Source organism: Ischnura elegans, chromosome 1 (assembly GCF_921293095.1).
Source record: "Ischnura elegans chromosome 1, ioIscEleg1.1, whole genome shotgun sequence".
Lineage (NCBI taxonomy): Eukaryota > Metazoa > Arthropoda > Insecta > Odonata > Coenagrionidae > Ischnura > Ischnura elegans.
In genome coordinates, this window is record NC_060246.1 from 82366228 (window position 1) to 82381327 (window position 15100).

General features: G+C 39.8%; 1 protein-coding gene across 3 annotated transcripts in view; it reads left to right on the forward strand.

The window, feature by feature from the left end:
* The first annotated feature begins 10334 nt into the window (after window positions 1-10334).
* The window catches only part of LOC124164614 (G2-specific protein kinase fin1), a 70323-nt gene continuing 65557 nt past the window's right edge, over window positions 10335-15100 (forward strand). For 2 of the 3 annotated variants that reach the window (XM_046542014.1, XM_046542016.1), the window contains exon 1: window positions 12477-12909. In XM_046542014.1, the coding sequence (XP_046397970.1) occupies window positions 12861-12909 (49 nt within the window). In that variant the 5' untranslated portion in view covers window positions 12477-12860. Of the gene's footprint in view, window positions 11266-12476; window positions 12910-15100 lie in introns of those variants that run through there. The other variant, XM_046542017.1, reaches the window with a different exon arrangement.

The window sequence follows — 15100 nt, forward strand, 5'->3', positions numbered from 1 at the left end:
TTTTAAATAAATGTTTTTTAAATATGTATAATATAAAATTTTCCATTTGATTGACTTTATTACACTCTAAATTATATTATCAGATACTACTATTGTTGGGATTTTATATTAATTCAAAGGATGGAGACAATAATTTAAGAAACTATTTCAGAATTTTTTCATTAAATTATTATTTACAAGTATGCTTTCATGTGCAAATTAATATTTACATTGCCCTTTGAACTGTAGCACTTTTACAGGTTGAAGTTTTCACTACCTTTTATGTAGTTTTCATTAATTGTGAATATCCTAACTCTCTACATTGGGAAGGTATCAGGAAGGGAGAGAGCTTTTGGTAGTATTGCATGATTTATAAGCATTTAGGAAGGCATCAGGGGCGGGTCCAGGATTTGTTTCTGGGGGGTTAGTGTAAGGGTCTGATAGGCAAACAACCTTCTCATACTTGAGATTAAAAACAAGATACAACAATTACTGTACAAAATATTCTCTTTATTTTAATATGAAAATAGATGATTGAGGCTCTATAACACACAAACCAAAATGAAAGTAATGATAACCATATAAAAAATTTTGTCTATTTTTTAAGCGTCTGGGTGGGGAGCACGTGCCCTCTTTTCTCCCCTGTAAATCAGCTCATGAAAGGCATAATAAATTGAAAGTGAAAGGTAAATGGATCTAAGATGGAAAACATGGAAATCAATTTAAAAGATGGAAATTTAAGTGAATCTTTGATTTTTCACGTAAAGAGTTTAGAATTCTGTAGAATACAATCTCATTAATTCTTCAATTATGAGGATTCGACTCTATTCAGCATACCCATCATCATCAATTATGTTCATTGAACTTGAGTGATTTTATAGCAGAATGATAGATCCTCAAGACTATCTCCATTGGCAAACTATCACAGCACTCAGTAATTGCTCATTATTAAAGTGCCATTTAACCTACATTTGTGGAGGAAATTTGAGAGGTATAAATTTTTATGTGAACTATTTGGAAATTTCAGGAATTCACTTGAAGTTTTAAAGGAGAATTGATTAGAACAGGGGTCTCCAAAATACGGTCTGCGGAGGGCTTTCATCCGGCCCGCGCACTTGTTTCAAGTAGCACGCGATTCTCGTTCGTTTAACTCTGTGAGACACCGTTAGGAGCACATCATCGCTGTACTGCACGTCAAAGTTGCCTTCAACTGTTCGTAAATAAGAAATTCGCCACTGGATACTTCAGTAGACATTGGTAACAAATACTTCAGTCATCGGCAAATTTGCTATCCGGCCCACAGGGGGATTCGGAACTTGGAATTTGGCCCTCGTGGCCTAGTGAATTGGAGACCCCTGGTTTAGAATGTTTTATAAGAACTGGCAGCACTCTGATTCCATGGGATGTTGATACATCTTTACATTCTCAACCTTCGAGTCACTTTGGTGGGTGAAGTGGCCAGCTTTGCCATATAACTTGCACAAGTGGCTAGAGAGGGGAATAGAGGGAGGTGAGAATGTGAGGCTGAAGAGCATCAATGGTTGCCATAGCTCCCACATTTAAGTGCACTTCTCTCGCACAGTGAACTTCAATGTTTCTGTCTAAGAACACTGTTAACAGCCAGCATATAAAATTAGATGAGGCATTTTCCTGGGGAGGGGGTGACACTGGTTGGAATTACTCTGCTTGATTTTCATTATGAATGGTTGATTATGATGGGTTAGTGACTCAATCAGAATGTTGTGTTTAAAAATTTGCACTTTGAGGACAAATTCAGCCCATATATGTAGTGAGTCTTCAGAATGAAAATTTTCAAACATAGCAAATACCGATCTCATTTTAAGTAACGAATCAACTGTTTGGAATAAAAACCAATCAGAATAATTCTAATCAGCGTTGAGCCCACTTCTCTGGCATGTTCTTGGTATAGTGATGATATTTATTTGAGGATTTGAAATTCAGGAGATTCAGTGAAAATTTTAATTTATCCAGTTTTTCCTTTAGGTCTTGGAAAAGGAATCTGTCAAAGTTAAGGGAATAATTATTCTGGTACTTTATCTTTTGCATAGCTGCATGCTTTGTTACTTCTCACTAAATTAATGTTATTGCATGCTCCTAGATTTATATATATGGATAGATGTGTACTGCAGGGGTACTAAAAAACTGAATTTTGTAAGTAGCCATGGAACTCTAATCATCAGGCCGCTGGTCCACTGAAAGGAGGGAAGGGATCGCATGGGGAAGAAAAACTCACATTTCTGGCACATTTACACTTCATTGTGTCGCTTCAAGTTCGTACAAACTCCGACTGCCGACCGTGGTGTCATCTCCTTCCCACTTGTCGGTGGATCCTCCCACTTGTCGGCACATCTTCCCACTGCTATTGGCTCGCATGCCCTACATGACTGAGCCCAATGTACCTTTTACTTTACTTGGGCATGTAAACGCCCCTGGCAGCCAAAGGGATCGGGTGGTAGGGGTTTGGGAGAGCAAAGGTGCTTAGGACCTCAGTTTGGTGGGAGAGGAATGAAGGAAAGGATATGTGGACTGCCTCTTACAATTTGCTCATTTGATTCATGGATTGCATTTATTTTTGGAAGCATTTGTGTTAATTTCTAGTCATTGTTTCCTCAATGTAATGCCACAGCCTGCATTGTTCTAAAATGTTCAGGTCACCCTGAGTCTCCAAGTATGCTCTAAATTACCTCTTCCAGTTTCCTCTCAATTCATTGCTGTGATAGATTTATTCTTTGTGTGAGCAATAATGTACCAGGTGAGGTTACTTGGTCAAACTCAGAAAGATACTTGAAAGCAATAGGCATGCTTCTATTCTGCATGCGTGCTGTGTTGGGCTAGCTCAATGATGGCATACAGGAATCTAGCAATTAGGCATCTGGGATTGAAATAAAACAAACTTTTTAACGAAAACCCCAAAACTATTAGAGTTATAATGTGGGAATAGTTGAATTCAATGTATGAATGTATCCATTCAAAATTTTTATCAATCTAGGTGATATGCTTTTTTCCAACCTTATCGCAAGAGAAAATTCTGAGTAGATCTTGGAAAATGAATTTGCAATGTGATTAATTTCATTTCTCCTGCTTGAATGTCACTGAAAAGCACATTTATTATCATAGTTGAAAATCCCCCCTTTCGTGGACCTATAGCATGCAATGTCTTTGGTTCTCTTTTTTTTGCTGTTATAGCCCTAAGAAACTGCCCACATCTTTCCTCCATAATTCTTCACGGGCCATTCCTACCATTATTCCTCTGTGATAATGATTGATAAAATGATTTCATTTATTTTTAGATTGAACATACAAATAAGTATTGAAACTAAAAAAGAAAAAAAATTTGACACTGTATCGGCTTCTCAAATTGACTTTCTTTGCCTACATCAGTATTCGGTTGAGAAAATTTGCAATCACTTAGTTGAGCGAGATTAATATTTACCTTATTGAACAGTGGCAGATTAAAATCTTATTTTATTCCGTTATCCCCCTGTCGTTAATTTTGTATCTTAAAATGACTAATATAGTGTGCTAATACAATTATTTGTCAAATTTTATTGTAATATGTCACTATTTGATTATTCACATTGACTCAAGTGGCAAGGCTGATGAAATTCAAGTAGGTGTTGAGTCCACTAAAAACTAGTGTCGTTAAAAATACTCGCAATACTTAATGAGTAGTTGTGTAAAATAATAATTTTTTAATCACTAAAATATGCTATTTTATTCTTCAAATAATTCTATGTTAGCAGTGGTGGATTACAGGGGAAGGTGACTGCCCCTCTACTATTTTCAGAAAAAATTAAAAAGATGATTACCTGTATCTCCAATCACTGAAGTGGCTCTCCAAAGTTTTGTTTCGTCACCTTATCAAAAAATATTTTAAAATAATTCACATATTAATAAATAATTAATGTTTAAAAATCACTTGTCTACTCATATCAGACCTCAGGTGCATTATTGCTGAGAGGTATTGTGGAAAGTAATGATCTACCTTCTCCTCCTTTAACAACTGCATACCTTAATTCATCTATGACTGTGTCAGCCATATTTTGTCACAAGAATTGATTCAGCTTATTTAATTCCCCATCCCAATCTGACCTGATTCATTCGCTGTGACTTGGAAGCATGTAAGAGAATGGTCTGTCACTCCTCAAGAATCTTGTCTGGTTGGATGTAAGTTGCAAGTACGTGTGACAGCAGATGGGTGTTTTCCCCTGTGCTCTCTTGTTATTGGAGGCTTTACTGGAAGCCGGACTCCCAAACCTCCAAAATACTTGACATCAAAATTTTTTTCCATACTATCTCAGAAACATAATTGGATGATTAAGCATTTGTACATAATAATTTTTTTGCATTTACATATTATTTTGCACATTCTCAGTCTTCCATATTACCCTTAACCTCTGCCATTGGATAATTTCCTTATGTATTTTAATTAAAAAAAAATATACTCAAAATCAAATATCACTATTACAAGACACAATTCTTTTATAATAACATTATTGATCAATGTTTAATAGTTCCATAGTTAATTCCTTTAATCACCACATATTTATCACTTTTTACTCATGAGAATGAAATCCCACGGCATAACATTAAATCCATGTGTGCACATGTTTTCACTTTTAGTTCACATGCTATTATCCTTTGAAAAAGCCTCGTTTGGCTCTGCAAAAAATTACCTAGTTTGAAAATATTCACCATGTATATGAATGTATTCACCATGTATACTTCATTGGGTTGGTGATGAATCCTTTCAGATAACCCAAATCCTGAATTTCCATCATTTTGTAGTATTAGTTGAAAAAATTTATTTAGAGACAATGTTATTTTCATTTTGACTATGGTACATACTGTTATTGGAAAATGTTGACCCATATGGAAGTTTTCTAGTCAGCATAGCTTTCTAGACAGCTGATGACTGTCATTTCCAGCAAATGTTGCCAATCGTCATTGGCCAGAACACATTTAGAGTTTAATGGGCTTCAGCCTGACCGCATGTCTTAACTGACTATAGTCTGATGCTATTTTACTTTTGCTGGTACCAAACTGTCATCATTGCTGAATCAAAAACTATCATATGGATATAAGTTCTCTTTAAAAAAACCTATGTATATTAAATTGAAGGAAACTGTTACGTATAATTTTTATACATTGTAAATTTGCAGATATTAATCTCAACTATTATAACGTATTCACTATTGGAAAGCATATTTGTGTTATGGCTAAGAGTAGTTTACCTTCTTTTTGTTTTTAGTGGAATTTGTAATGAGTTGTGTAATTGTTTCAGTCGTATTCTTCGCCTAACTGACATGTGGTTTAGTTTGAATGTCTTTGTTGAATTCATGGTGTATTATTGGTTTAATTTAATTTTTGTTTATGAGATTCTTAATGTGAATGCCCAATTAGTATATGCATGTGATTAATGCCTTTCATCCATTTTATTAAATGATGCTACATGAATGAAGTTTTTCAATTATTGTAGCATTAGTTACAGACGCATAACGATCTGACTCTACTAAAAAATTAGATACGATAGAATAGATAATTTTATTGATTAGAGCTGAAATGTCTGATAGTTTTTGTGGGTCTCTTTTTTTATGTGTTTTTTTAAATTGTAAATGGCGAATTATTGCTGAGAGGTATGGCATAGCACTTATTGAGTGTCACAGAAATTACATATTGCCCTTTCCCCACCAAACAGTGACCTTTATTCCGCCCCTGTAGCAATCCCAATAATTTATAGAAAGTATATTTCTATTAAACTTGTATAGGAGACGTAAAGGATACTCAGATTTTTTATTTATTGTGCCCAGTATGCTGAGCACCAAGGAAATGTGACTATGGAAGCATTCATTCAGGGGAGCAATATGTTTTTCTGAATAATTTCAAATAAAACCTCCACTCAGAAACCTACAAATGCATTAAAAATTAATGAGCGAACGACCTAAATGCTTTAGTGGAGTGAAAGGAACGAAATCTTATGTTTGTCGAAATGCCTTCATATTCTGAAGGGCATGATACCAATATTATGTGCTTAAACGAAAGCATTTTCTTCATGTCATCGTCTCGAAATGAAAGTGAGAAAAGTATCGAGACCTTATACATAACGGATGCAAACCGATCGGGACTCTCATTGCTTTGTATGGAAATGTGGCGCCAAAACTCATTTCTTCGGCAGATCGCGCTCTTGCGGCTTGTATTGGAACTAAGAGGGCTACGACACTGACGAGAGGGGGGACAAGGATTCGCGCGGAATTCCCCATGAAATCTTTCGCAGATATTGATCGGTCTCCGACGGCTTCCACCCCCGCGCTGTTTCACGATTCCAGGAACTGGCTTGTGAACTGCGGCGGTAGTGTGTGCTTCGGGACGATTACGTAGGAGGAATGCGGTAGAACGTAATACTATCCCGAGATTCTTTCTTCCGTAGTAAGTCTTCCGATCAGTACCGTCTGAGGGGAGAAACGTTTTCCATTTCATTCATGAGGGATTCCCCTGAAGTTAATTGAAGGTTTCCACTTTTAATTTCATCTAATACAAGACTTTTCACTCGCATTTATTTCCGTAAATAGCAGTAAACGCAAACTCAATATACCATGCCTAATGACAAATTGTTATCAAAGTACCGCTAAGCATGGAAAAAAACGAAACAAGTAACGTATAGGTAGCATAATCATCTTACTGATTACCCTCATTTATAAAACTACCCTCAAGTGACTCCTCGTTGGTTCTATCCGCCAGAGTCTCGCGAGTTGCTCGAAGCTTACGGGGCGACACTGTAGCCATATATTTGTGCTGAAGTTGTCAGACATATCATTTTTTTACGTTAGTAGTCGCATATTCGTATTTAAATGCAATTTATTCACGACTGGAAACTGCGTTGAAACGCATGGCTGTAGTCCAAGAACGTGTTGTAAACTTAAGTCTATGCTTTGAAAAAATTCACGAGGGTTCTTATGCTAAGGGCGTTAAGAATATGATGTGTTAAATTTCATTATGCTCTATGACTATGGCAGTAGCTAGAAAAATTTTCGGGGCGTTCGGGACCCCCCCCCCCCCCCGCACCCCGAAATATAAAAACACCGTTACTTTTATTCGTCATGCATGTAAACATATTGAAAAATCAGTTATTTACATAAGATTTTTAAAAATAAAGTTTTTCCGACAGTGAAAAATGTAAAATAGCTCAAAACTCTCTACTTACAATGAGTACCTTGTTTTTAAAAAACATTACCCTGGACCCTCCCATTTTCGTGTTTTGGAGCGAAAATTCTGGTTACACCACTGTTGTGTGTAATCCATGCAAAGCAGGTTCACGTATGATTACATGTAAACATTTTGGCAGTGGGTTGAATCCCTAAACCGCTAGAATCTGCTCGTTCTTGGCCTTGACTATGACCGAAAAAGAGCAAAATGGAGTTCATTCTCAGTCGATACATTTTAACGAGGAAACTTTTTCTTGTTTATGATAGTAAATTACTCTTACAGTTTCTGGTCTGACCAGTAGCGGATACAGAAAAAACTCAAGGGGGGGGGGGGCGCAAAATATATTTTGAGTTGCCTTTACTTTTATCGTCATAAAAAATGATCAAGTCACCGGCAGAGTGTAAATTTTTTTTATTTAAAGTGATTATTCGCATGTAAAAGACAATACCATTTTATGATATAAAAAAGTTACAATATTGGTTTTGTAATATTCGGCAATATGGGTGGACCCGCAAGGTTGGGGGACGCCCCCCAACTGTATCCCCCACTGGGTCTGACCGCATCTCGCTGTCATATGTCCGTCAAGCGAGCACGTGTCTGATTAAGACTAGAATGACTGCGTGTCTAACGTGGAATTACTTAGTGCCTCACACCCTGGTGGTGGCTTGCGTACTTCGTAGATGTAGTAATGCAGTTTTACTAACCCCATTTTATCTGAAAATATAGGCTATCTCAACTTTCAATGCAAATTTATAACTCCTTTGAAAGTATCCATCATTGGGAGCATCTGAATGCTTCGCTTTATTTTAGGCCTTAATAATCAATAGATGCGGAAATTATATTTTATTTTTCGCCAAGGACTGAAATGTCATCACTGCTCGTCGATATTACCATAAATTGTCTTTATATGTGGGACCAACATTTTATCGCAGTTATAGTCATCAGAGTATGGGAAGTCTAATATTAATATCAATACTTGGAGTAATTTCTCAATAATGTTCATAATATTGTGTATATCGCTGGAATTAAAACTTTTAATTTCTCAGAAACTGAGCGCTTTTTGGTGAATTTTTACCCGGGGAAAGCCATTTATTTCTGAAGAATGTTTTTTAAGGAAATAAAACTTCAGAGATGACCACAATGAAAGACAAAGGTGAGCGTAAAATTAGGGATTTTGGAGACCAAAAATTTAGTGGAGAATTATTTAATGACTATATGGGGGTGAGCCATTTATTCCATGAGGAGTATCTACGAAGCATTAAGCTTGCCTTGACGAGGAATCTGCTCGAGAATTACGCGAGAAAAAATACACGGTAACCATCAATTCCCCCGCGCTCCGTAGAAATAGCAGCACCCGCTCTCAACACTCAAAAATGCCTTTAACGTGTGAGAGCTGGATGCTGGCCTTTCTGTGTTCCTGAAAATATTTACTAACTACCCAATGAACAGTAGCCGTTTTCAAAAAGCTTAAGCGATATTCGATTGAAGAATATTTTGATCAAACACTTAGGATGGCGACATTTTGGCAGCGTTTATACATATAGTAATGCATGACAGTGGCGCAGCGAGAGGGGTTTTAGGGGATACCCCCCCCCCCAGAGAAGTTTTAAAGTTTAATGCATTTTTCTTAATTGGACTAATATTACTTATAGAATAATGTAAGGAATATAAAAATATCCCTCAGAAGGCCGTAAAACTTATCATTTTGAACCATTTCTCAAGACATTTTTCTAGGGGAGGGCTCCCGCACCTCCCGCTTCCCCTGGTGGGTATTCCAAATCCCGTAACTCCCCAGTGTTAGTTGTGCCTAAAACCCCCCTAGCCTCAATTCCTAACTGCGCCCTTGATGCATGATAACTAACGCTTTTGCATACAATGAATGCATCTATCTAACATCCTGCCAGGAACCTCAAAGATTTTGGTTGAGGGATGCTAAGTTTTCTCCATCGTGCAATTTGTGCACTTATAGGTCCTGCATGTCGACTCGCGACGCCACTGTCTACAATTGATATGTCATTTATCAGGTATGGTAATTTCATCCTGAGCATATGAAAAAAATGAATCCACTTGCATCGCCTCATTTTAGCGGTGTTTAGTCTCCTGCTGACTTTCGTATTCAGATCACCGATGTGTCGAAAACCAAATAATAAAATTGCTGGAAATATTCACTTAAAATATTTTCTGGAATGTCGTATGTATGTGCGCGTTTATATAGGTAAAAAACCATCTCCTTCACTCTCGCAAATTAAAAGTATTATTTCTTAGTGAGGCTGCTCATTGGTGTAATTCAAAATCTCCGATTACTCCCCGAATGCCAATTATAGTTGGGAAAATAAATATATAGTATTATCTGAAGATCTGATTGAAAAATAAATGGATCGCATATATGGCATTTATTATTTACAAATTTGATTGCCACTCGAATTTTTTCGTCATCGGATATTTTCTGAAAAATTATGTTTTCTTCAATTAGTTTGCTCGAACTCATTAGGGCCAAGTTTTGAGTAAATGTTGCCTTCACGAATATTGCGTTCGCCCAGAGTGTCAGGCGCGGCAGTGAATTTGCCTCCCCTCACATCGGCCGCCTCCAACTCCTTCGCGTTTGTCTCCCCACGAACTCCCTGTCCGTTCCCATCGGTTTTCCTTTTCCTCCCCTTCCGCCTCACCTTCGATTCACCACACAACCCCCTCCTCCTCCACCAACGCTTCCCCTCCCCTCTTGCCCTCACCCCCCCACCCACCGCCGCTCCTCTCTCGCTGCGATGAGTCATCGCTCTCACCTCCATCCCTCCATTCTCCCACACAGCGGTCCCAGGTCGAAGGAGTGACCGCCATCCACGGAGACGAGGGACGAGAATTTGGGCACTTCCTTCGTCGGGCAGGTGTTTTCACACTCGCCGCCCAAGGTGCGCACCTTATTCCCCACCGATCTACCTGCTACATTGCCTCGCGTGGATTCTTCTGACCCCCTCCCCTGGCAAACGCGCGGAGGTGTTTTCGTGAGTTCCCCTCGGTACGAAAAATACACGCGGGGTGGGAAGATGCACTAGGAAACTCGCAGCATCGGAAGTTTTCCAACAATCTTCCTCCTTTGTGCTCGAGACAAGTGGTGTGCCAGACGAAGGGTCTGGTTCAGCGCATCCCTTTCCACTGGGTGAAATTCAGGAACAAGTGCGAAGGGACCCTAAAGTCAGTGAGGGATAAGTTTTTTCTATAGCTTCCTCCCCCATTCCACTTGCACCATTGTTGTGGATAGGAAGGGACTGAGGAACTTACCTGAGAGGGAGGTTGTGGACTTCCAGGAGTTCAGTCCGAGAGGAATGGGAGAAGAACCTGTTTTTGAAGAGGAGTAGCTGGAGAGAGGGGTGAGGAGGCTCTGGAGAGCGTGGGAGATAGGAAGGGAAGTTGGTACGAGGAGTCAAAGGATGAGGGAGACAGGAGATTTACCACTGGGGGATACCCGTTTTTAATTTATCTTATCGGGTCACAATTCATTTCGCGTACGCTTCCAGATTTTTGACCTGTGATTTCGGTGCTGTGCAACCAACTCGCACCTCATGATTCTAAGAAGTCGGCCCCTTTGAGTGTCGAGTTGTGCCATGGAGTGAATTTCCCGCCAGGAGACTTATTTGTGATGTCCCGGCACACCGTTCGGCGCCGCTAGCGGTCTCCTCACCCCTTCCAACTGAGCCTTCACCCCCCACCCTCACCCGGCTAAAACGCTTCCCCCCATTTCGGACCCCCGACGAACCAAGCAACCCTTCGCATCCCCCTGCCGCAGCCGAAAATTCGTCGAGTGGAAGAGGGTGGCAGTCGTCCCAAGAAGAGGAGGACCTATAACGTAGGTGCACCCCCAGTCAGTGTTGTGTTTAGAGTGCGAGTGGTGGTGCGCGACCGTGTCCTGAAGGGAGTGTGGGTTCTCCGGCATCGCGAGGAGGCGCCGCCGGCCGCTGCCTCCTCCCGGCTCCTGAAGGGTGGCGTCTCTCCCGACGGAGGGACATGACTCGGGTGACACGGAGGGAAACATTGAGAGGACACACGACTCCTCGACCTCAACCCCCGGTAAGAAATTGCACGGGTGTGGAGAATCGCGTTGGCACAAGGTTTTTAATTCAAGAGCCATCGAATAGATGGTCGTTTCATCTTTCCGCTGTTCCTGTCTGTGTTCATTTCTTGACATCGCGTTCTAGAATTCATTTCTCTTCTTTACACACTGTCAACTCCCTTGGTGACTGGTATTTTATTGTGGTTTCAAGTTTCGTCACGTTACGCGCGTTATGTCATTGTTTGGGGGAAGATTATTGTTAAGGGATTATCTGTGAAAATAAATGTGCGTTGATTTTTTTCTATGAAATTGTTATTTTTTATCGATGAAATCGCAGGTACCTGTAAAATGTTACTGTTTTTGATAATTTTAAGAGGTGGAATTATCAAGAGCAGTTGTTGGTGGCCATAAATACGATGTTAAAAAATTTGATTTTACTTATTTCCCCTCATGTAACAATCCATATATATTTTTCTAGTCTCGTCTAATCGCACTAGTTTCAGCGGTGATTTATTATGAATATCGTCATTAACTAATAAACACAAAGAAAGGAATTTACCTGTGTTGAAGAATGTCAAATTCAAGTAATGGCTATTTTATAATCTTCCGCTGCAACCAGCCCATTCTGTTGTCTGGTCTCTATATTCAGTGCACTATCATGCCCCTGGGTCGCTAACGTGAGGAAGGCATTAACATTCTACCCTAGTGCATTGGAGCATGAAAGGGGGTGTGTGCGTGTTTTTTGGTGCCTTGTGTCAGAATTATCGATTCTTGCCGGCGCTGAGCTCTGCTTGCACCCGGCCTCCTCTGCGAAAAACATCCTAGGCGTCTCATTTCTCGCAGAGAAGGCACGCACATAGCGTTACAATAGTTTGTGGTCCAAAAATCATTATCTTTAACAATCCTTCTCCATCACAGTGCGAACCACAGTTTCACGAGGGAACTAACATATTTTAAGAGGGAATCATAATGACAATTCTTCGTTGTTTCGGTTGTAAGAATCTCATTTATTCGCGCTCGTAAGAAATATACTCCTCGTGACTCGTTTCTATCAAACGTACGCAAGTCGAGTACCTGCACGGAGGGCCTTCGCATTGCTTCTCTCCCTCTTTCACTCTCTTGCTCTGGGAATCACGTGACACCCCTCTCCGCCTACAATCCCCCTTCGTACCTACTCGTTGAGAGGCGGGAGCCGCGCACTGATCAATACTGAATTCGCCCGCCAGAGTGCGCCACCTGCTGCGACTTGCCCATCCTCCATTCTTCAAGTCTCTCATTCAGACCCCCTATCCCCTCTTTCAGTTTCATTCCCGTGTTTTGTTTATACCCTCGGTAATTTTAAGGACAGCATCGAATGCATGAGTTGGAAAGATAATGTAGGACGTTTACGAGTGTAGCTACTGTGAATGAATTTCGTGTGTTGGCGTGGATTGCTGTGTTTTCCATTGGTGTTCGCTTGCCCAAGAAGTGGCCTTGTCGTGCGGGCAGCGCCATGCACCCTGAAGAACTCTTATTGTTTTCATTGTGCTATTACGAAGTGCGGTAATATTTGTCTGGGTTATGTACGCAGCAGTCGAAAACTGAGTATTAAGATTGGGTGAGGTCGTTCCGCATGGTGGCAGCTGTTATTCCTGATACCGAAGGGACATCTCCTATCGCAGGTATGGCCACGATTATGAATGACTTTTTTTTTAGATATACCATCGAAACAAGAAATACAAAACTTAATTTTTGCAATAAATATTGTTTTTCTAGCATTGTTTGGGGTTAAACTAAAATGTCGTAAAAGTCGACTACCAATTTTCATTCTTCCGTCGAATGTAAACAAATGTCGAGAATTGTTTGCATTTGTTTACGGGTTCATACTATGCATTTCTCTTTTGTCAGGATTCGGCAAGAATAAAGTATTTTAATCTAATTTGGCAACATATGCTTATGATTCCAGGTCATTTATACTGTCATGACCTTCTTGAATGCGCTTTCACTAGCTCAGCCTCTCATCCGCGTATCGATGGGCACACGTCGCCCTAACATAACGTTGGCTTTGATTATGTGTTCATTTACAAGTGTAAATATTTTTTAATGTATTGAACTTAATTAAATGGAAGTAGATATAACGGTGTGCGATTGAGTCGCGTAGTTGGAAGGAAAACTTCCCGTTGTCAGTGAACCTGCCGTTGGGGTCACGGAGTGACGGATCTCCGCTGCTTGCTTTCCTGTCCTTCGAGAGGTGGAAGGCTGAGTAGCCCAGGTGCATTATTCAAAATAAAAAATTGTTTATAATGGACCTTTGTTAGACCTTAGACCTTAACCTCTGATTTCCTCCTCCCATTGATTCTTACTATTAATTTGAAAGATAGAAGTCAGAAATCTCTGTGCTAGTTCATTTAGTTTGTTTTCGTTCCGTTGGACCAATTTGCGTGATAGTTTTCTCCCACATACATTCCTATTTCATGTTGGAATCGCATTCACTGTCATTAAAAAAATACATGATTGCATAATTGTGGTTATCGGAGTTGCAGGTGTATTGAAATATTACATGGTGCTAACAAAGACCGCTTTTTCTATAGCTCTAATAGAGGTATTCATTTAAAAATAATTACTCTGAAGTGTTACGTATGTGAAGAAAGTTATGATGATATGATGCATTCTTTCAAACAAATGTACGGATGTCCGTTTACGCGACAATTCGCCTTGAGTCCTACTACAATTTGCTGCTTCATCCGTCGCTAAACCGGGTCGAAGATACGCAGAAAGACATCCCACAACCTTATCCTTAACACATCCTGTTGGATTTCATAGACTCTCCTTCGGCAAATTCATTAATTATGGCATATCAGTTCAAGTTCTGCTATAATCCTAATATAGCACATTTAAAGCCCCAGCAAAGAGGGCACCTGCAGGCAGACGGAATCCACAAAATAAGCCTGCTGACGGCGGTACCCTTCGAGGCGCCTCCAGTACAGATCATTCCCGGATTCCTTTTAGACCTAAATTTGACTCTACAAATTCATGGAGACTGTCTCGTGTCATCTGTCTCATAGAAGTAATTTTTAACTGTTACCTTGTGTATCCGTCCAGGTTATATAACCTAAGCTTTATAAGGAAAAGAAAGCGTCGAAGTATTGGTATTATGGGAATGTTTATCTTAGGGACGTAAATGCGGTACACACTCGATTTTGTTGACACCGTTATACCGTGACCAAGATTTCATGACGATCAGAACTCATATTACTATGTAAATCCCGAGTTATGTCATTATCAGATTCGGTCGTTGAAATCCCTGCTTCCCCGGCCCTTTCACTGCGGGAATGCCAATTTATTATGCTGAAAATAATCGGGTTTTTGTAAAATTAATTGTTCTTAAATGATTCATTGTCACCAGTATCTCGAGTTAACAATATCAAGATTAACTTGACGCAGCTCTCCTGTCTACTAACCCTTTCACAGTGTCATATTTCATCTCTTTTATATCCTTGATAGCCTGTCCTGTGTAACTCATTCGGGGGCGTCCCTTGCCCTTCTCGTTTTCCACCTGTTCGTCGACGATCGTTTTCATCACGCTGCCTGATGCAGCTTACTAAGGTGTCACTTCTTCTCCTTAGGGTTTTTGGAAGACTTGTACTATTCTTCTAAGCATTTCCTAGTTACGCACTCGGTCGATCCATTTTATCTTCATCATTCTTCCGTAGCACCTCAATTGGAGAGATTCCAGAATTTCTCTGCTGGTGCCAACGGCTAAGTTTCGCTTCCTATATATCATATAGAAATATTTTCCATACGTATCGTGGCATCTAATGAATTGTTTCCTTACTTCTATGCTTGTATTCTCAACTTTAAGTGGAAACTTCT